The sequence below is a fragment of the Helicoverpa zea genome, chromosome 9, assembly GCF_022581195.2.
Source record: "Helicoverpa zea isolate HzStark_Cry1AcR chromosome 9, ilHelZeax1.1, whole genome shotgun sequence".
Lineage (NCBI taxonomy): Eukaryota > Metazoa > Arthropoda > Insecta > Lepidoptera > Noctuidae > Helicoverpa > Helicoverpa zea.
Window position 1 is genome coordinate 4,250,211 of NC_061460.1, and position 23,602 is coordinate 4,273,812.

At 35.6% G+C, this 23,602-nt stretch overlaps 4 protein-coding genes and 1 long non-coding RNA gene across 5 annotated transcripts; 2 read left to right on the forward strand and 3 right to left on the reverse strand.

Annotated features, from left to right (window-relative positions):
- The first annotated feature begins 9,814 nt into the window (after nt 1–9,814).
- On the forward strand, nt 9,815–11,880 carry LOC124633284. Its single transcript, XM_047168460.1, has 4 exons — nt 9,815–10,024; nt 10,248–10,426; nt 10,754–10,926; nt 11,672–11,880. Exons 1-4 carry the CDS (start codon nt 9,868–9,870, stop codon nt 11,865–11,867), a joined length of 705 nt encoding a protein of 234 aa, XP_047024416.1. The 5' UTR covers nt 9,815–9,867; the 3' UTR covers nt 11,868–11,880.
- A 325-nt stretch (nt 11,881–12,205) lies between these two features.
- On the forward strand, nt 12,206–13,965 carry LOC124633283. The gene is made up of 4 exons (XM_047168459.1): nt 12,206–12,465; nt 12,791–12,969; nt 13,304–13,476; nt 13,760–13,965. Exons 1-4 carry the CDS (start codon nt 12,306–12,308, stop codon nt 13,953–13,955), a joined length of 708 nt encoding a protein of 235 aa, XP_047024415.1. The 5' UTR covers nt 12,206–12,305; the 3' UTR covers nt 13,956–13,965.
- A 59-nt stretch (nt 13,966–14,024) lies between these two features.
- On the reverse strand, nt 14,025–15,827 carry LOC124633285. Its single transcript, XM_047168461.1, has 4 exons — nt 15,663–15,827; nt 15,397–15,575; nt 14,773–14,945; nt 14,025–14,317 (listed from the first exon to the last, which is right to left on the reverse strand). The coding sequence occupies exons 1-4, from the start codon at nt 15,748–15,750 to the stop codon at nt 14,116–14,118; spliced, it is 642 nt and encodes a 213-aa protein (XP_047024417.1). The 5' UTR covers nt 15,751–15,827; the 3' UTR covers nt 14,025–14,115.
- Nucleotides 15,828–17,481: 1,654 nt separating this feature from the next.
- On the reverse strand, nt 17,482–18,221 carry LOC124633287. Its single transcript, XR_006984721.1, has 2 exons — nt 18,153–18,221; nt 17,482–17,810 (listed from the first exon to the last, which is right to left on the reverse strand). It is a non-coding gene; the product is annotated as an uncharacterized LOC124633287 (long non-coding RNA).
- A 281-nt stretch (nt 18,222–18,502) lies between these two features.
- On the reverse strand, nt 18,503–19,583 carry LOC124632888. The gene is made up of 2 exons (XM_047167880.1): nt 19,252–19,583; nt 18,503–18,701 (listed from the first exon to the last, which is right to left on the reverse strand). Exons 1-2 carry the CDS (start codon nt 19,403–19,405, stop codon nt 18,514–18,516), a joined length of 342 nt encoding a protein of 113 aa, XP_047023836.1. The 5' UTR covers nt 19,406–19,583; the 3' UTR covers nt 18,503–18,513.
- Between the last annotated feature and the right edge of the window lie 4,019 nt (nt 19,584–23,602).

The following is a 23,602-nucleotide window of genomic DNA, read 5'->3' on the forward strand; positions in this document are numbered from 1 at the left end:
GTAATAACGTAGATACTCTCAAAGTTTGCAAGCATCTCTATTGAAACATTTACGAAACTCAATAAATTGGCCGATGGCGTTCAGGAAAAGAAGTTGGCGAACATTTAACAAGGCAAGTTGGGAAGTTTGCCACAACAATCAGGTGAGGCTTATTATTGAGTATTATAGACATTCCTCCAGTTTGTGAGTTTGTGAGTTTGTGGCCTGCACTGATTTAATAGGGTGTTCAACCTAGTTTTAAGGCACGCGTTCAGGTTACGTTATTCGAAGACTGCTAAATAACGTACTTATATAATTCCTAGAAATAAGTAATTTTGCTCTGTATAAACAAACTAGCTATTTAAGTTACGTCCCAAGGGAGGTTTATTTCGCATACCTGGATAAAATAAATGATGAGGTCCCTATCTAACTCCATTAAGTAGATATTTCTACATCAGGGTGGTTAGTGCTTAACGAAACACACAGATTGACAGCCATAAATGTAAAATATTCTGTGCTTCCAGTATTGATATGCAATTCTACAAATAAAAAAATATTAAAACGACATCAGAGGTAACCAAAATTAGGACGATTGTAAAGAAAATTCCTGTAAATAAGGTATTTAAAATGCTTTAAATTTTCGTAAGTATGAACCCTTTCAAATGAGCACCAACAATAGGACCATTGTTCCTAGTTCCCATAGAAATGGCCCCCGCCTCCTAATTAGGATTTTACCCGTATTGTTCATTAAACACGAAAAAGTGCTATTTTTTTTTATTATTAGGACTTTCCATATTTCAAAGCTTGAATGCCCGATTCGGTTGAGAGTTTCGAAGGTTTAATATCAACAGGAAATTTTGTGCTCCATCCATTTAGGATGTTTACTACATAAGGAAGGCAAAAATTTCAAATCATTTTCTTAAAAAAATAAGCTGCCTATTTATATAATATTTTTTTATTATAATATATTAATATTTATTACATATAATATTTTCGTCTAGCTTCAATTTATTTTTAAGGCAGTGAAACACTTGAAAATATTTTCATCTTACGTCATTTAATCACCATAAATTGGCTTGTGCAATCTTTATATTTATCTCTATAGTTAATTTGCACTCATTACTACATGATAACCAAAAGAAAGTTACACTCGACAGGGAAACATACCTACTTCACTTTTGAAAATCGTAGGTGCAAATTAGAAGCGCCTAAATTCGTAAATTGGCAATGGCCTTAACAGCAACAAGCCCAAGAGCGCGCGAGCTAATTCCAATTATCATGAACTAGTCAACTGTTTGCGGAATTGTCCGTGATTTACATTTCATTGGTGATTTCGTGTTTTTGGGAATCAGTTTAAGCGGCGGGAATGTAGTGATGAAAGCACAGAGCAGAAAGCAGAAAAAAAAGAAGAAGAGAAATTAGAAAAACACTTTAATAGTAGTTTTTCATACATACTTATCCAGAGGAACATGGATTATGTCCGTATGTTCTACATACTTTCAGGAATCAGGTCAAGGTAAGTACATCACTCATTAAAATTTAAAAGCAACAATAAAATTACAAAAAAAACTAAAAAAGCTCAAAATTATTTGGTGCTCTTAGTCATTCATTTGAAAATGTTTCCTTGTACATTGAACTAAGCAATCAAATGATTAGCTGTCCAACAAATATGTGTTGTATAAAAATAAGTTCTATTTATATAATTTGGTAATATCATCATGACTTCATTTGATTATCACTAAATAACGTCAAATGCAGATTCATTGGCATTGAAATTCCTGAATTAGGTCGATTATATCACCACTATTCCTGAACATTTATCGTAAGTTGTATCGAGAGCAATATTGTGTACCTACTACATTATATTGTATGGGTACAAATGTGACTTAAAGGTAGAATGACATGATAAAGAGTATTAAAAATAAAATGACAACAGAACCTCTTTTCTAAGATAAAAAAGTTATCCCTTATAAATTATTTTTCATAGACATTAGAAAGGCATGAGTACCTATGCAGGACAGGGGTTTTTAATGAAGCTTGTTATGATGTCATCTATACACAAGACACCACGGTAATCGCAGTCTTCAAGCCTCGAAAGCGAGAAAGAGGTTCGCCAAAGTTTCTCAATCAAGATTTACGAGTGTAAGTTCGTATATATTAAACCCAGTATTAGCGTGAACCTGAAACTTTGCCTAGCTTTATAAGACGCTCAGTTTGAAACGCTTTATTTGTGTAGCGGCTGTAAGTTTTGAGTCTTTGTTTCAGCCTAGTTATTATGCTGGTAACAAACGTGAAAATCATGATAAAAATAATCTGGTGATACTGCTCTTTGGTACGTTATTTTCGAATGTTAAGGTTCTGTTTTCAATAACAGTGTTAGCACTAGCAGTTTTCTGTGTGTGTGCTATTCCGACTAACCAGATTCTACTCTTACTATGGATAATGGACATAATGTACGGGATCTAGTGCCGATCTGACTCTGATCAGGAAATATAGTGCTGAAGCAAAATTCTATTTAATGATTTTTTTTGTGAAGACTTGATGCATGTCCAAACATTTTTGTCTACTTAAATATAACTTGAAATAACATAAAGACGGCAATTTTTTCTTCGTATTAGAGAGTCGGTATGGCCAGTGCCAAGGGCGATGGACAGTCGGTGGCAGGTGGAAATTAAACTGTAATTGTCAATCTGCTCGTTCATTTGGCAACGGATATCGACTGATGAAGCAAACGAGTGCTCCATTTTGTCCATTTGAAGGCTAAGATTTTGTACTTGTGTGGCATTGGTATAGGCAGTGAAGGTATTTATCAATATAGTTACTATCAGTGTTTTGCCGTCCATAGCTGAATGTAGGCGTTTCTTAATTATTTCAATCATCATGGTCTAATATAGGCGAAGATTTAAGTACAAGGAAAGTGTGGTATGGCGAAAGGATACCTTTTTTTATGCAAAATCTTCTAATTCCATCTGCAGCGCGAGGGAGTGTCAGACTCTTACTGACTAAAACCCACCATGTTCCTTCTTAAACCAAAAGGATACCTAAGGACGTCTTCAATCCGCGCTAGTAAAAATACCCTTATAAATTGCGAAATACTTAAGGAACAAGTTTAGCCTGCAGTAGTTCCCAATTATAACCACTTCAGAGGTAATTTGATTTTCTTCAGCTACCATCTTAGGACATCTTACAACTTAGGAATGTTTGACGAACTCTAATAAGTGCTTACGAGTATTCAACCAGCATATTAAATACCGATACACCACATAAATGAACTCAGTCTTCAACGAATATTATTCTCTTGTAAGTTTATGAATAAACTTCAAGTCAGTACAAGTTACAAGTTGCTCCACCAGGCCCATGTTTCTTCAGCAATAAATAAAGGCGGGAAAGTTTGGAGAACCTTCCATCCGAGGCACGCCTGTTGCTTCGACGGATTGAACTTTCTGAATATCTATCGACCACTTCTCAAATACTTTCCAAGATATTGCCCGCGGCCTGTTTGGGAATTGATGGAATTCGCGGGCAAACTTTTGTACGTTTTTCTTTGCTCGGTACAGTTTTGTTTTTGTGTTTGTTGCATTTTCTTGCTGAGTAATGTTTCTTGTAGTGTGGAATGCTATTAAAAGGAACTAGATGCTAAAGCATTTTAATGAAGTTTAAGCTAGTTTTATTGCATAGTTAGAAACGATCGATGAACTTACGATGATTCAGTTGGTAAAGAAGTTATATAATTAGCATTGAAAAAAAAATAGTCATGATTGAACTTTCTACTGGTAACTTAGACAACAATCAAAAAAAGTAGAATAGCCTTTCCTTGAACGATTTCAGGACACAGCAACATATCCTTAAACATAATTTTATTCTTTTTTAAATACTTAGTACTGAAAAACTCATCGAGTTGTGTAGGATGCCTTAATTAAAGAAACAAACCACATGAAAGGTGTCTCGGGGCGTTCATTTAATTACATACGTTTACAAATGTACCTTTGAGGTATAACAGCAATCCTAGCTGTCGACAGGGAAAGCTGGATTAGTACTTCTTTGTTATAAAGGGTTTGGAAGATACCTATAATTTATTGTAAAGATATCTAATTGAAGCCCTAGAAATAAATGAGCGAACCGTTATTTCTAGGGCTTCAATTTATTTCCCATATTTATTTCAACTACCTACCTACCTAAATAATATAGAAATAAAGTAATAGAAACTTCTATGAATACGTAGCAATCAGATGGTACTGTTAACGCATGACCAATTGCCGGGTCCCAGTCCCATTAGCATCATATTCGATTCCCACTCATACAAGTCGTCTTAATTGAAACTAATTATTGAAATTCTAAACCTTAATTGTGTCATAGAAAATGAGGAATCACATTTCAGAGGAATACCACGGCGTGCGCAACGACAGCTTTCATACTCCCACAACTTACTTCTCAAGGAACAAACAGAAACAAGATATCCACAATTTATATCTAACTTACAAATACCAGCACAGCTGAACGAGTTCCTTTGCCTCCGTCAAGTTGCGCCTCAAGTCGAAGCCAGAGACGTGTCGCATCTACATAATAGGATTACCCGTAGACGCGACACCTCTGACTTATTACAAAACTAGCGACCCGCTCCGGCTTCGCACGGGATAACAGTATTTCCCTATTATTTAATGTATGTTATTAACATATAAACCTTCCTCTTTAATCACTCTATCTATTAAAAAAACCGCATGAAAATCGGTTGCGTAGTTTTAAAAATTTAAGCGTACAAAGGGACATAGGGACAGAAAAGGCGACTTTATTTTATACTATGTAGTGATAGGGAATGCTGTGTGCAGGGATGAGCTTATTTTAATTGCGGAGTTTGGCAAACTAATGCGTTCAAAAAAATATTGATATTCCTAATATAATAGGGCTGTGTCTAGAAAGAATTATGTCATTACCAACATTCTATTATAACTTTTATTATCATATCGACGGTAAATTGAAGAATCATATTTCAGAGAAGTATACCACTGCGTTCGTCGACAGCTTTCATACCCCCACAACTTACTTCTCAGGGAGCAAACCGAAACAAGATATCCTCCATTTATATCCAACCTTCAAATACCAGCACAGCTGAAGATCCTTTGACTCCGTCAATTTGCGCCTCAAGTCGAAGCCAGAGACGTGTCGCATCTACATAATAGGATTACCCGTAGACGCGACACCTTGTTGACTTATTGTACAATAGGGAATGCTGTATGCTATTTATTAATTATTTTAATTGCTGAGGTTCGCGTTGGTGGATTAACATTAGGATCGACCTATATCAATCGTCAATATTCGCAGTTTTATTTCAGTTCAGCGCTGCATATTTTTTTCCATACGTCATCTCTCCATCCATCGTTTCTTTAGTCATCCCCTTCCTTTATATCCAACCAAGTTCAAATTCACTAATTTTCATAATATACCTATGATCCTCGTTCCTCCTTATTACATAGGTACTCATGCCGACGTCAATGCATCGTTTCTTTGGTTATCTTCTTCCTCTATATTCACCCAAGTTCAAATTCACGACATTTCTGAATATATCTATGATCCTATATCCTCACTCCTCCGCATCACATACTCTTGCCATGACGAGTTTACCAAAAAATATGGGTGAATTAACGCCCAACTATAAAACAAAATAATGATCTCCTTAGTACATATTACATCCCAAGGTATATCACCAAAAAAGTTCGTAAAACTCAGTGCCTATCTCGTTTATTCTCACTAAAATAGTTTATTCCTTACTGTACCACTATATACATACCTAATTGCTGGTTCATTATGTTGTACCTACGTAAGTAGTTTTTCTTCGTAGTTAAGTGGGCGTGGCTTGTGATGGTATCGCCTTTGCTACGCTCGTAGCAATGCGCCTACGCATAACGTAGCACCGCCCCTGCTACTGCTAGACTATTTTTTGTTTATCCAAAAACATATTACAGAGGTTCTTTTTATAATATTTATAGATGTTTTCAATAATAATAAATTGACATTTGAAGACAGATTTATTATAGACGTCCGGTTCAAGTCACAACGTTCATCCCTTTACTAATTTTGTACAAATTTTAAAATATCATTTTCAAACCGGCGTGAATCAAAGAGCACGAAGTGGAACAAACTCGTGTGTAACGAGATCACAGTCTCTATGAATACATAGTAGTTGAGTTTTTCACGGCCTTCGTACATGACACACTTGTTGAGATTTTTACTTTACATTCATGAGGTACACTGTCGTTAATTTTTATCAATTTTTTTACAACCTAATTACTATATTACTAGCTTCTGCCCGCGACTTCGTACGCGGATCCTGTCCCTTATGCCAGCGACTACGGGGTCAGCAAAATCAAAGATCTGAATAGTCGCAATAGACGTGACCATAGGGATAAAAGTAGTGACGAATTCGTCCGCATTTAAGTTGTGTGTGGCAAAAATATTACGTAAAAAAACATTAAATAGATGACAAAGTCGTGGTGACTTAGTGGAATTCATGGTGGTTTAGTGGGTAGAGAACCAATCTCTTAAGTATGAGCGTGCGTCTTTGATTCCAGGTCTGGCAAGTGCCTCCAATGCAACTTTTCTAAGTTCGTATGTACTTTCTACGTATATTTTGGATACCAAAGACCGTTATTTGGAGGGGATGTTAAACTGTAGGTTCCGACTGTCATTGAACATTCCATTCTTGGCAGTCGTTATGGGTAGTCAGAAGCCAGTAAGTCTTACCAAGGGGTGTTGGGTTGAGCGGGTAACCGGGTTGTGGGGGTCAGATAGGCAGTCGCTCCTTGTAAAACTCTGGTACTCAGTTGCATCGTGACTGGAAGTCGACCCTAACATAATTGGGACAAAGGCTCTTGAGATAATAACGACAATAATAATGAGATATAGGTACCGCAGGACATCTGAGGCTGATGACGGGGAGTAGCGACCCCGCGGGGCTATATATACTGAGTTCTCCAGGGAGTGTATACTGTCCCCCATCTCCGGCCGGTCGGAGTGAACCATGACGGGGGTAGGTCTCACGCCTCTGGCTTGGCTTGGCCGTCCAGAGTGGAGTCGCTAGAGCAGGATTAGTAGCCCTGCTCGGAGGGTAGGTGCCTCATGGTAAGCACAGGGAGCGCGTAATCTGCGTTTAAAGTCCGCCGAGGTATCCTCACCCTTCAGCCGCTCATGTCCCTGTTGCCCTCTTGTTGCTATTCAGTGACTGGTTCCCGGGGGCCCAGTAAGTGAGGTGGCGAGTCTCCACCTGCCGTTTTTACATGTACCTAATAAATTGTCATCCACTAACATCCCATCACAATAGCCCAAGTAGTTAGCAATAGTTTAGCACAGAACCGGGGATTGTCTTTTTTTTAACGACGTCCACCGGGGATTGTCCTTGGATTGATTTCTATAGTGTATAAAGGGATAATCGTCGGTTTTGTGTCACCATTTCATTAAAGTTGTCTCAAAAGGAGCGTGTTGGCTTCGGCCCCACGTTTGCCTCCCAAAAATTCGGAACTCTGTAGTCCCGAGGTCTGGAAGAGACATACAAAATAATAATGAGATATAACGCAACAAAGTCGGAGAGTGGGGGCTCGTGACGCAACGTTTAGGTATGTAAAATTTGTACTAAGCAGTGACTTAACACGAAATTAAAGCGTTATTGTATCTTCGTTATTATTTGTTTGTGTGAGAGAGAATAGAAAAATGCGTCAATAGAGAGTGCTTATCAGATTGAACCACTTTTGCTAAAACGTCATATCTTCATATGCTTCATATAGTCTAGCAGGGCTCCTGGAGTTCCACATCAGGTGTTTTACATCTTCAATTTTTATAAGTCAACAGAGAGTGCTTATCAGATTGAACAACTTTTGCTAAAACGTCATACCTCTATATGCTATAGTCTAGCTGGGCCCCTGGAGTTCCACATCAGATGTTTTAGATCTTCAATTTGTATAAGTCAATAGTAAGTGCTTATCAAATTGAACAACTTTTGCTAAAACGTCATACCTGTATATGGTACAGAGAAGCTGGGCTCTTGGGGTTCCACATCAGGTGTTCCAGATCTTAAAATTTATTATCTCAGCTGAAAATGCACATCAAATGAAACAATTTTTGCCACGGCACCATATTTGTATCTCTTATAGTTTTATTGGTCCGTTGGAGTTCTGCATCAGGTCTTCAAGTTTCGAAGATAAATTATAGCCTATATGTTGACCAGGCTTAATACTGATACAACAAAGAAAAAATCATTGAAATTCGTTCAGTAGTTCGGAAGATTAGCGTGTACAAACAAACAGACATACAGACATACAGACATAATTTTTTTTTTGGATTTGTGCTCCATTACTGTTCCTAAACCCCACCCAATTATTATTTTTTTAATATATTCAATGTACAGACACAGTTTTTTTACAGATTTATTATATGTATAGATAATATAATAAATAGTATTCCTACCTACATAGTTGGACCTATATACCATCATTTTCACCTCGCTTAGAACTATACCAAGTCGTAACAACTACACTATCTTGCATATTTAACGGGACACCAGTCTTTCACAGTCTACTGGTGCCTAATGAGATGTTTTCAACGTGTCTGCGTAAACACGAAGCGAAACGCGTCAAAGAATATAACTATGCGATAAAATATAAGGTAACAACTTGTAAACAATGGCTCTATAGTCAAGAAAGTGTCTGATTACTAACACACAGTTGGCTTTTGTTTTTTATAAAATAGTTTACGTAATATTTTAGGTAAAGGTCAATCTAACAAGTTTTTAAATGTTTTATAAGCTAGTAAACCTACTAATATTATGAACATTAAATTTTGTATGTATAAATGTTTGCAAGTTCCTGTGTCACGCAAAAGCTACCGAATGGATTTTGACGTAACTTACCATTAATATACATAGCTTGTCCATTTGATACGAGTGCTATAAGTAACTCTCTCAGGAATCGGGAGAAACCGCTGGTGGAAGCCAGTAAGAATATAAAGAGCACGATCATAAAATCCTATAATATTTCTGATGAAATAAATTGCCATAAACTCACATACAAAACTTGATAACGACTTTCTCAAGTTCGAGAGAATCAATAAGGTTTCCAACATTTATTCAATATAACAGTGTCAAACTTGTATAATTATGTACGTGTGTAAACTTCGTAAGTATAACTTAACAAAGTTCTGTAACATACGCGTCCTCAATCCTTGATTTTTGGGTAAACATGTTTACTTGTTGGGTTTCAATAATTGCTATAAAGTACATATTTGTCTGTGTACGGTTTTACATATTTTCTAACCCGTTCCGATCAATTTCATCTTACACATTTTTCAATTCTATTATCTGTTGATTTGCTTAATACAGGTATAATTTTGATATGAATCCTATACAAGTAATTTTAAATTCCTATCTCTAGAAAGCATAAAGACTTTTGATACTAATATTATACTCACTTTGAAATATATCTGCATATTACTGACCAGTATGTAAGTAAAGCCTTATTATGCCGCATTATGACTCAATAGTTATATTTAGAAAACTACTTTACTCGGTTACACCAGACATATTTTTATATGCCAAAGTCCAGATTAAGCTGTTAATCTGTATTTACAAAAATAATATGGATATTTTTATAATTACTAACACATCTATTAATTGCATTGTTGTCAAAATATTTTTTTTACATCATATATTTTGTTAGTCACGTCGATAAGATAACGAAAGCCGTCGCAATCCGATCTTACATATATACTCGTGTTTAGTGATAGCACCATCATTTGTAGTGTAAATACACCTAATATAAACGTGGAAAAAAATATTGTATTGTACCATTTACGAAAATATTTTTGTACATACCATTTTTTTAAGTTTATATTATTTAATCAAAAATGGCTATGAAAGTGTGGTCAAGATTTTCAGCAATTGCCAAGGATGGCACTAAATATAAATTTCGTATACAAGACATGCCTGAACGTCTCAAAGAGATAGTTGGTGGTCTTTACCTTGAATATTTTGTGAAACAAGAGGCTACTTTCAAAGCAGCTGGTAAGTCTTTTTTTTGTATGAAAAATGTTTAGTGTTAATTTTGCGACAGTATTTTTCCTAACAGTTAATGTCACGGATTTTTTTAAAATCAAAATTGTACGGATTGTACGGATAGTTTTCTTTAAATCAAAATTGACAGCTAAGTAAAATATGTAATTTGCATTGTCGCCTAGGTTGTAAATTATTATTAAAATCTACATTTCAATTTTTTTCATCTTTTCAGGTGTGCCAAACAGCAAAGAATCTTTAGCAGAAGTTATTGAATTTATGTCAGTAGTGACAGAAGACGATAGTTTCCATATAACAGTATGTTGTTTAGACAACGATGATGATGATGAACATACGGAAGTAGTTGGGGCTTCCATGATGGCTTTAATAAAGAAAGGAGAGCCGGAACCAGAGGTAATAAAATAAATATGGTCAATTCTTCTTAATTTTTTTCCTGTATTTAGGTTTTTTTAATATTAGAAATCTTTTTGAGTAACACTCAATAAAACCATTGAGTATACTCAAACCATTATTCCTATACACCTTATTTTTGTCTCGTATCTGATGACCTCTTAAGCTATGTATGATTAAAACCCACTATGTTCCTTCAAGAGCCCTTTGACCACGGTAACTCTTTCGAACAATCGCGCAGCCCTGGCAGAATGATTCCTTTACCTTGGGAAGAACATGTGATAAATAGGGTGGTACCTTCTTAATACGTGTTTTTCACCATCATTTCAGTTAAGCTTCCAATCGCCGCAATTGAAGAAATTGATAGAAGTATTCAACGGCCTCAATGATTATTTCGACGAAGCAAAAGAATTCGGCCTAGATCGATATTACGCCGACAGAGGATTATTTGTATGTTCCAAATATAGGGGTCTCGGTATTGCACAGGAGTTCCTCAAAACCAGGTACTTATTGTTTATTTATTTTTTAATAACTTGAAAGGAATTAGAAGAGAAAGGGTAAAAATTATAGCTAGCAGTTAAGGCGCTCACAGCAAAAATTGGCTTGTCTCAAACAATTTTTTGGCCAAATCTAAACTGCTTTTGACGGCTAAAAAATATATATTAATCTTGAACATATTTCTGAGAACCCTGTTAATTCCAAAACACGTTCTCGAAAAGTAAACTTACCTCATAAAATGATCTTCCAACAACATTACCTGTATTACTTATCAACGTACATCGATACAATTAGTAACATTAACGAGTCCATATGTAAATACAGAACTTGGTTAATTTTTATTTTTGACTACTCAACTCATATTTTAAAGCTATTAATTTATATGTATGTTGCGAACGTTACGAACGTCGCCTCAACAGGCTTCTCTCTCTTTCGTGCTAGTGTTTTGGGTGCTCTCAGCCTCTTGTAAGATGGCACTTGGAACCGCGTGAAAGATTTATATCCGCACGGAATGTACGCAGGCTGCAGGTTGCGTGGGTACATGCCATCGACAAACACCGCTAGTGTTCTTATATTACAAATAGATGATGCCGCACTGGTCTTGAACTAGAACATTCCTACGCAAATACAACCTTGATTTGAATAGATTAGATAAAGATTTTAAACTGTCTATAACATCTGCTATCTGTTAAAAGATAACATTATGTAATGTCCCACTTTATTAAGTCATTTTAATTCTTTTGTTTCTAGGCGACTGATATGCAAAGAACATGGGATACCCGTCAACGGAGCTTGGATGACGTCATACGGTACTCAGAAGGCTGCAGAGCGCGATGGTTGGGAGACAGTTTGTGAGTTCCAGTATGAAGAATTCGGAAAGAAATATGGTGTTACCTTTGACAAAGATCCTCCTTCATCTAAGTTTATGATTGCTAGAATAAATTGATTTTTTTTCTTTATTTGGTTTCTGTATTTCTAAGAACCCTTGATTTGCTGACAGACTGATCAAAGATGTGTGTGTATTCTGTGTAAATTAGTGACAAATTTTTGGCATAATACGCAGACATTTTGTGCACCACACAAAAAGTGCGCCGCATGTATTGTTCCTAATTAATTACCAACCTTAACGACCAATAATGTAATGATTAATTATAATTATGACGATAACTGATATGTAAATATCAGCTGATTTCATAAATAACTTTGACAGTATTCAATTCAAATGTCAACATGTTTTATGCTGATAAGATTAACTCTTGTAGGTGTGTTGATGCCAAATAATAACCGTTTTAGTGATAGTCTCATTATGTCATTACAAGTTATACAACATAAGTCATACATTTCATTGAGCAATAAAAAAATTAAGTAATTGTACATAATCAGTATGTCATCTCTTAAAGTATGGTCAAAATTCTCAGTCGTTACCAAGGAAGGTACAACCATTAAATTACGTATAGTAGATATGCCTGAATATCTTTATGAAAAAGTGGTCCAGTGTTATATTGATTATTTTGTGAAAGCGGAATCTACGATCAAAGCTGCTGGTAAGTATTGTTTATGATATCTATATTTCATGTATGAGTTTGCTTACGGTCAACATATTTCATTAAATACCATGGCAGTGATATACCTACCTTGACAATGCAGTTCAAATATTATATAGTGTAATATGACGTGCCTAAGGAGTAAAAAAAAAACTTTCAGATACTTCTTATTGAATCCCCTATATTCTATTTTAGGATTATCGTTAGCCAAATTTTCAGCCTTTGCCTAGTCTGCCAGAATTCAATACTTGTCTCATATTAATTAATACCACAAATTCATAGAAATTCATCTAACACACTCTACTTACCTTTTTGAACATTTTAGGAATTCCAAATAATGAAGAAGCAATTAACGAAATACATGGACCTTTATTAAGATCTGTAGAATATGATGATGAGGGATATCACATAGTGATCTGTTGTTTGGATAATGATGATAACCCAATTAGAGAAATCATGGGAGCGTCTATGATGGCTCTGACAATAAGGGGAGAAGAACCAAAGGTATGTAGTAGAATAGGATGATATCTTGAAAATGCCTGCTGATTAGATTGAATTCATTCCATTTTTGATATTTATTATGAGACTTCTAACATTTATCGGAGAGCACGTAAATGTTTGTACTTCTCTCTCCGGTCCTGTCAGATTGCTATTCCTTTGGACTAAGAGGAAGGGACTAGAGAGTGCACCTATGTCTGATCAAATGCTTATGCATTATAACTTCAATGTATAGCTAGCTGATCTCCTTAAGCTCGAGAAAAGGAACCGTGTCCGAATTTCAACCTCGACGCTTATTGTTTTTAGTATTTTTATACCTAATGTGATCATTTTCTTTCAGTATAACTTCAAGACGAAAGAAATGACGAAACTGTTCGAGATCGTGTATGGTTTAGAGAGTTATTACGATGAAGTGAAGGCTTTCGATCTTGAACGCAGCTTCGGAGATAGAGGACTATTTGTATGTCCAAGTTACACCGGTCTGGGAATTGCAAGAGAGTTACTTAAAGTCAGGTTAGTATGAAGCGGTGAAGCTAAAAACATAATCAAAGAAGCAGATTTGTTCGGCAGTTGACGACCTATGGCCTTGATAATCAAGGAAAATCTATTACGCTTGAATCATTGCGATTGTGATATTTGTTCCCACCTCATTTGTTTTTGGACTGTCAAAAGGCACCTGTCATAGCAAGAATGAGTCTGTTGCAAACATTTTATTGTTCCACTCGAGGTCTACTTTCAATTAGGGAATAGATTCACATTGGTAAGGATAATAATATTCCAGTACATTTGTTTCTAGGCGTATGATATGCAAAGAACAGGGAATACCCATTAACGCAGCCTGGATGACGTCATACGGTACTCAGAAGGCTGCGGAGCGCGATGGTTGGGAGACGGTGTGCGAGATCCCCTATGAAGAGTTGGAGAAACAATACGGAGTCAAATATGATGCTGATGCTAAGAGTACGAAGTTTATGATTGCTAGAATAAAGTAAATGTTATGCCTTAATTTGTTTTATTCGGGATTGTACACATTACACAAATTATTAAAATAAAAACAGTTGTCCGTTTTAAAATACTTTAGTTTATTTATAAATGCAAGCACAAAATATTCAATCACACTTACCAATACTCTTTATAAACTTGAAACAATTTTTATGTCAAATCTATTCTAGCCACCATGAATTTACAAGAAGGGGGTCCGTTCTCGAAGACCACGCCATGCTTTTTCCCATGCTCGTCAAATTGCACCTCGCACACAGTTTCCCAGCCATCACGTTCGGCTGCTTTCTGAGTACCGTATGATGTCATCCATGCTCCATGCATGCTCACCCCATGTTCTTTGCATATCATTCGCCTGGAAAAACAAAATCACATCATCAACATTTTTAATTCTTATATATCTATTCTTAATGCAGTCTGTTGGTAATTTTGGGAGATATTCTGCTCTAAAAGTCCTCCTTGGCGGAATATTTAAGAAGCCTTAGTACCTACTGATGTTATCATGCCGACTGAACTTTAGGTATACCTTGAATCACTTTAAGTGATTTGGTCTTCAGCCAATCTAGAGAAAAGCACACAAGGATATGCATATCAAAAACTACCGTAAGTTCTACCACGTCACATCTTCTTGCTAAAATGACTGCATGTGACTGCAGAGAGTCATGGGGCCTTGGGCATAGCTACAAGTTCCATTTATTCGGGTTTCCCAAGTAGTATACTGTAGGGAATATTAAGTTATATACATGAGGTCGGTTTTAATACCATCATCATCTCTCGAGTCTTTACCTTTTTTGTTTTTTTAATACTAACCTGACTTTAAACAACTCCTGAGCTATTCCAAGTCCTCTGAAGTCAGGACGCACGAAAACTCCCCTGTCTACAAAATACCGTTCTAAATTGAATTCCTTTAACATATCGTATGTGGCCAACAGATCTCCGTACACTTCAATCACTTTCTTCAATTCAGGTGATGTGCCCTGAAACTGTATAAAACAAAATTGAACATCATCATGTCTACTGCATGCTTGTCCCTTACGTAATATAGGTAATGCGCTTGGTTAAGAATCCGGAATGCTTTATGAAAACCTCAAAAAACATTAGTTAAACATTAACATGCATGCATTTTGTATCCTCCATCCTTACAAAAGCAATCTGAAAATCTTATGTATATTTCTTTTAATACTCACGCTGCCCTGTTCTTAAGTATCATTAGCCTATCGCAGTCCACTGCTGGACGTAGGCCTCTCCAAGTGCACGCCACTGAGATCGATTTTCGGCTTCTCGCATCCAGCTCCTGTCAGCCGTCTTGCGCAAGTCATCACTCCACCGTGCCTGAGGACGTCCTACACTACGTTTGCCGAGGCGTGGTATGTTCTTAAGTATATATTGTGGGAATTGTTAGTTAAAGATAATGATTAACTGAAATACTGTTACCGTTTTCTTTTGCATTATCTTTTCAGGTGTTTCCAAAGACATGACTGATGCTCCAATGATATCTGGTGTTTCGTCATCATTGTCTAAACAACATATAACTGTATGGTACGATTGCTCACTGTTTCTAATAGCAAGAACTTGTCTCAATTCTTTAATTGCATTTTCACTATTTGCTACTCCTGAAATGATACAGTAGTTTTGACGTGAACAGGCAGACAAACAGAGTAACTTTCGTTTTTTTTTAATATTAGTAAGGATAATCTTACCAGAAGCTCTAAATGAAGACTCTTCCTTCGCGAAAAAAGTCATGTAAGAATCCAAAAAATCTTCAAAACGTTCTTTTGGCAGTTCCATTATTTTTAAATTAATAACATCACCATTCGAGTTTTTGACCGAAAATTTTGACCAAATCCTAGTTCCTAAACTTAAAATACAAGTGTCGCTAAAGTATAAATTTATCAAACTAAAACATTATCATCGACAATGTTTGCAATTAAATAATTAATGTTTCCTTATCTAGAAAGTCTTATGTCGTTAGCTGTAAGAGTTATTTTTGTTTGCAACTGTTTATGTAGCGTATCTGTCAATAAATGTTCTATCTTATCAGTGAACTCTTGGTGCGTTTTGGCACTTTTATATATGAACGAACAGTTATGCTATATATCTAGGTGTACCATTGTACAAGTCAATAGCTGTACTTTGTACCTGCCTATATATCATACTACGTACCGCCGCGCTGGTGTCTTGAAGGAATTACTTCCCAGATTCAAAGGTCTTTTCTCAGGATCTAGCCTATCTGTGTTTCAAATTAAATAGTAAGGATTAACAAATTGTGTAAAAATCAAAGTCAAATTATTTATTTCATTTAGGCTCTTACGAGCACTTATAAAAGTAAAAAAAAGCGTTTAATTCTAGTTGCCTATTCCAAAAGTAGCTTCCTATGGAGAAGAACGGGCAAGAGATTCTATGGTTTAGATTTTTTAACGTGATAATTTAGAGCCTCATAAAATTAACTTAGACATCACTAAAACAATAACAGACTTTGGGTACCATGAAATAGAAACAAGATCCCACAGTAATCAAGTTGGCAAAACAACAATGAAGTTATGATTACGAGATCAAAGACTTATAACTTACACAAACAGTAAATACAGACGGAATATACTTGCTTGTTGCTAAGATGATTTTCATAGTAGAAATAAATGGGTTTATGTGTTTGTTTGTTATTACTGATATAAACTACAAGGCGATATGATTTTATAGTTAATTTGTTGTTGTAATAAGCAAATTAATTATATGGTCTAGTACCTATACTGCGGACTAAACAGTCGACCGACAGTTGATGCTGTGATTGAGTTTTCATTTTATTGAAAATCTTGATTCCAATCAAAATTTTGTCACTTATACTTAGTCATTAAGGTCGTCTTCGGTGGACAGACGACCTTATAAAGGTCGCTGGAAGACGCTGGATGCAGGTCGCTTCCAACAGGTATCTGTGGAGATCAAAGGGGGAGGCCCTATGTTCAGCAGTGACGTTTTATGACTGAGATGATGATGATGATGATGATACTTAGTCATTTTAATATGCGTGCTGCCATTCATCTGCGTACTGATTTATGAGTCCAAGTAAACTATCAGCAGTATCCGGGTACTACAATAAGACACTTATGGTATATGTATTAGCTGAACAATATTTCAATAAGGGATATTTAACATCACCCTTAATATTGCAACTTATTTCTTCAAAACTTAATCTTGAATAATGATTCTTACCATCACGAACACAAAGCCAGTAAATAATGAAGTAGCTGGTGATTTCGCAGAAGAAAATAATTTGATAAGAAATATTTTTCAAAACAAAAAGGTCACAGCTAATACTAAATCCGCTAGAGGTGAGGGAGGATATAACGACATCACGTTGTTTATTTTCAATTAATAGGAAAGCTGAGAAACATGTAAACAGAACAAAAGGGATTATGTAACACCTGACAATAAGACAGCTTTTTTCTAAATTATATTTTATTATGCGAATTTCCCGAAATATATGTCAGTATAGAACTGAAATCGAGATAATATAAGAACAGATTTTTATCATCAAAAAAGCATTTATTCTTCAAAAGCATTTGAAATAAGAAAACGAATTTTTTAATTGATAAAACTTCTAAGCTATTCCCTTTCTACAATCAAGTGAAAGTTCAATTAATAACCTTATTAGTGTATTTTAGATTTTGACAATCATAAACTTAGCAGAAACAGGCTCTTTATCAAAAGCGACGCCATATTGTTTTCCCAGATCTTCAAACTTGATCTCGTATGCGGTCTCCCAACCATCTGCCTCTGCAGCTCTCTGCAAGTCATGTGACGTCATCCAAGTTCCGTGCATAGGTATTCCTTGCTCTTTGCATATAAGTCGCCTGAATACAATAACAAAGAAAATATCGATTAATATATTTACTTTTACAGGGAAAATCATTTAAGTTTAAATACAAATACATTATGAAAAGCAATAGTTTATCAGAGTGCAGTTTTGATTAATACTTTTGTTTTTAAGTTACATATTAGTGACTTAATGATAGTCAAAATGTTCTAACAAAACTTTGCACCTCTCGTCACATATCTTTACAGCTCTGAAGTAAGCAATTCGACGCCTTGCGCACAAGCGGTGGCATTTATACTGTGGACAGCATTAACTCACTATAAAGTACCCAACTATGTTCTTAGACGAAAGCTGTAAATTCTGTTTGGTATATACTAACCTGACTTTAAGTAACTCTTGCAATATACCAAGGTCCTTGTATTCAGAGTTCAGAAAGGTTAAATGCTACATAATAGTAACAATTATGGACCCTACCGGGCACAGCAGGTAGCACTTACAAGACTTACACTTGGTAGTACTTAGATTTTCCTTTAAAAACTTGAGTTATCAATAGATTACTTAGTTCTAACTTTTGCACAGTTTTTGATCTATATCTCAGAACGGACAAACATTTCAGCAAAGCTGTCATAGTAAATGTTGTTCTACATAAAAAGGCCTATCCAATGATATATATGACATTGCTATTGGTGGGGTATACCAATCTGCCCATTGTCCTTTGGCTAATTCATGAAATGTCAAGGTCAAAACCTCACCTTAGGTTCAGGATCTCCTTTATTCGTCAACGCCATCATGGAAGCAGCAATGGGGTCATTGACCTGGTCGTCTCCGTTGTCAATACAACATATCACAGAGTGCAATCCGTCTCCGTTTGTGAATTTTTGCATCATCTCACGAAGTTCTTCTAATGCTGCTGCACTTTTTAGAAGACCTGTAATTACGTTATAATTTATGTTTTAGTAGCTGTTCTTTGCAGATTCCGTCCGATGAAACTACCTCCAGCAGCAGCCGAATAATAAATAGCCTTTATATATCCATAGGGTCTGGACTATCTGTGATTCCATTAAAATTGGTTCAGTGGTTTGAGCGATAAAGAAAAAATCTGCAGATTCAAGTTCAAGAAAAAGTTAAAATGATGAAACCAATGATTTACTCTGTTTTGTAATAAACATTTCTTCCAAATATCTAAACATAGAATGAAAAATGTATAAGATTAACTTTAACATCACAATAGCTATTCCCAGAAGAATACCTAAGACAATGACTTATATATAAAGCAAAATGCCGTAATTTACTACTGGACACAAATTCGAAGTTCAAGCTGTCACTTAAAATGCAAGGGAAAACTTAATTTAAGCATTCCCCAATGGCAGAAGATACATACATCAGAACATCTACCTTACACTCAAAAGTCTTTTTTAGAACCATTTGATCATAACATTTTCATAAGATTTTATAAATTTTACATAGTATTGACTTACCAGAAGCTTTAAAAATAGGGTCCTCTTTCACATAATAATTCATGTATAAGTTTGTAACCTTTTCGTAAAGATTGTCAGGCATATCCACGATACGTAGATTGATAACATTACCGCCCTTTTTCACCGAAAACTTTGACCACACTTTAAGAGGCATTTTGATAAAGTAATTTAAATTTTTCTAATACTGTAGTGCTTAAAAGTTAATATTTGCCACTTTTCACGTAAATATTTTTCTATAGACTTCTTAAGACGATGGTATACGCCTATTAAGGTTTAACACTATGCCTTTCCTAGCAACGGTAATACTAGTTTTAATAGTGAATTGTACTGGATTATATAGTCTTACATTGTCTCTAAGATGACTATCTTATCTCAACTTAGTGTAAGTAGAATGATGTTGATCTCATTTGGGGAAATTGGTGAAATTTCCATACTATAAAGTTAATTGTGGTTTTCAGTACTTACAGTATTTTATATCACTCATTGTTTGTAATATGAAAATGGAATAGCAAAATCATTTTGAGAATTCAACATGGTAAGCAAATAATGTAGAAAACAATTTTGAAACCAAGACATTTCAAAATCTCAAACTGCATTTTACCAAGAGAACAGACCGTCAAAACTGTCGAATAAAATAACTTTCTATCGATTTCAAACTGTCCAGGATCACCTGGCCTATCAGTTAATCTTGACCTGCGTCAGCATTTTGTGCAATTACTCCATCTTGGCTCCCTGATATCGTTACCCGATAACAGTAGGTAGAGGATAAGCAGCTCCCGTCAAGAAAAGATAAGAAAGGACCCTCGAACTTGGTGCTTCAAAGCCTTGTTTAACGATCTCAAGATTAAAATCATTGTTCGATACTTGTGAGAAAACGGCACGTGGAATTAAGTACTTAGTATTAAAGTTTAGTAGACATAAAATATTCAGCACGAAGGTTTTCTAGTCACAATAATTTTGATCTTTTCAGCCTCTATAAAATGTTTATGATTTGTCTTATAGCTTAGTCGTAAAACAGTTTGGATTGTAAGCGTGACAGCAACAAATTGGTATCACTGTCTCCACATCACTAATGGTTAGAATTATAAGGCGACCTATCTGATATACCCATTCATACCTTGAAAGTATTGTATTTCCAATTACTATATATATGAACTATTTTTAATTCAGACATGTCCATATGTTCAGGTTATTTTAGAAAAGACAAATGTAACAAATGAAAAAGACAAATTACATACCAGAAAATATCTGTTTGTTTATTAGCTTAGCTTCAGCTGAATCAATGTAAAAAATAAGGACATAATAGTATTAAATTCTGAATTAGAGATCTAAATGTGAATATTCTACACTCGTATCTGGTAAAAAATGCATAGGCAAGCCATCGACCTTTTAATTCAGCCAAGAGTAATTATGACATTTCACCATCCCCAAAGTCAAGCCTGCAAGCCGTCCCATTATCACAGTAATAACCATTTTTATTTGTCCAACGATCACCAAACTGGACCGTTTTACGAGTGCCAATGTTTCTTATAAAACTAGATAAACATTTTTGCAGAGAATAAAAGTCAGAAAGTTACAAATGATGGTATTATTTTTGTTCCCTTTTATTGGGTAGCATTGTTTTGTCCCACTGTAATAGATGGCCTTTAGGTCTTTTTTTTTAGATTTTTCGTTTTTCTTGTATAAAGAGTAGACCTGAATTTCTGAAAACTTAGTTCTTTGTTTACACGCTTATTTTTATATTGGTTAGCACGTTAGCATGGAAGAGACACATTGAACCGATAGAAATTTGTACGTGGCCTTTGTGTATGTCACCGTAAAATTGTTGGTATACGGAGTTAGACTACCTACATTCTATCTCGCCAGATCTTATTATGATTCTGTCCACAAGATACATCATAATCTAGCAGGTTTACAATGTTATGATGACAACTCTACGAAGAAAAAATCCACAAATCTTCAAAGAAATAACACAGAAACGAAGACAAACCTGCACCTAAGGCCTAAGACCCAGCAGATGGTTGGTACAAAAACGATAATTATCAGGTCAGTCGGCCCGCCGGGTACCAGGGTGTCATGACAAGACGAGGGTACGATCTACTTAAGATAAAGGGGCGTGAGGAAACCTCGAACGTGCATCATCCTCCGAGCCTTTTCCCAAACTATGTTGGGGTCGGCTTCCAGTCTAACCGGATTCAGCTGAGTACCAGTGCTTTACAAGAAGCGACTGCCTATCTGACCTCCTCAACCCAGTTACCCGGGCAACCCGATACCCCTTGGTTAGACTGGTGTCAGACTTACTGGCTTCTGACTACCCGTAACGACTGCCAAGGATGTTCAATGACAGCCGGAACCTACAGTTTAACGTGCCATCCGAAACACAGCCAATGGTGTCTAAGATATACTTAGAAAGTACATACAAACTTAGAAAAGTTGCATTGGTACTTGCCTGACCTGGAATCGAACCCGCGCCCTCATACTCGAGAGGTTGGTTCTTTGCCCACTAGGCCACCACGACTTCACGACACTAGGAAACCTCGAACGTGCCTTCCCATAAAACTTGAAAGAAATAAAATCATAATATTTGTATATTGTTGTGTGTTTTGATATTTTTGGTTGGCGTGTGATAGACAAAGGGCAGATGCGAAAAAAAATGAGGACATTTTTGTTTTACGAATACCAGAAAAGATGGGTCAAGTGAGGATTTGAGATAAAAAAATCATCTCCGTGCGGAAATTAAAATATTGATACCCAAATACCAATCCCTTAAGATTACTAAGTTTTATACGGCCAAAAGATAAATCACACCATAAACAATTGATAAGCTATTTGCTTGCAGTAATTTTTTGAGGACAAGGACTTTTTAAGAGTTTTAATTTCACACGTGTCCCGTCAAGTTCTAAACAAATTCCATGCAAAATTTTGGGTCATTCAAGCTTTTACACAAAAGTAACAAAGCCAGTTTTCAACAAAACAAAATTGCAAAAGAAAAATGAGTCGGTCAGGAATAAAATGCCTGCGGTCACATACGAAGCCGTTAATGGACGACAAAGTTACTTTGACGCCAAACGGAATATTTATCGTGGAGCCATTTAATGTGGATATGGAATTGGTATTATTTGAAAATATTGTATGAAGTGTACACACAATATAATATAATAAATAATCATAGTTAGTAAAAAAAATATATAGGAGTGACTTCTCGCACCCGGATCAAAACTTACATATAAAAACTTGTATTGGGTTTATTTTATCTTTGTAGCTAATTTTAATCTTTTTTCCTTATATATGATAAGTTTTATATAATTGACATTACTAAAAATATAGTCCGTAAGTAAATCGGATTGTTTATTTTTCGAAAGTAGTAGTTTCGGGTATTGACAAGTTGACCCTGAAATAATAGAAGAAAGAATTCTTTAAAGCCTACCAACCAACACATAGGCCCTGAAAATAAACTAAGGTTTAGGGAAGAAGACCCGAACTCTTAGAAAAATATCAATTACTCATTCCAAGTAACAATACTAAACAACTAATGAGCTTAAACACACAATGTGTTTATCAGTAAACACACCGAAAACGGCGCACTCAATCATTCACCGACACAATTTAACTATGTCGTAGCAAATTGCATTATTTATGAACAAAACCTGTTGTGCATTATGCACATAATGAGAGATTAACAGTTAATCATTCGCTCGGTTGCAGTTTAATGCACATAGTTTTGGACGATAAAACCGATAAATATTTTCGTTGTGAACATGGAAAACGTAAATTGATGATGATATTTTATCAATGTAATGAAGTTAAAAAGTAGTAAATAAAAAAGTAGTAAAGTAGTAGTTATGGTCGTGGTGGCCTAGTGGGTAAAGAACCAACCTCTCGAGTATGTGGGTGTGGGTTCGATTCCAGGTCAGGCAAGTACCAATGCATCTTTTCTAAGTTTGTATTTACTTTCTAAGTATATCTTAGACACCAATGGCTGATAAAAAGGTGAAGGAAAACATCTTGAGGAAACCTGGACTATAGTCTGAAATCACCAACCCGCATTGAGCAAGCGTGGTGATTAATGCTCAATCCTTCTCCGTGTGAGAGGTGGCCTGTGCCCAGCAGTGGGACGATAAAAAGGCTGTAACAGAAGTTAAAAATCCATCTGCGTGGGATAATATCATGCATTTAAAAATTTAAATTCTTAATGATACAAAACTATGAATTGCAAAGTACCTAGATGTAACTAATTTTCGCGAATAACGTTGTGCGTATTCAAACGTATTCTCCTGAATCCAAATGATAAGGATCGAGATAAGTGTGCAATGTACATACCCAGGTACTCTTAATGACAGACAGACACAAA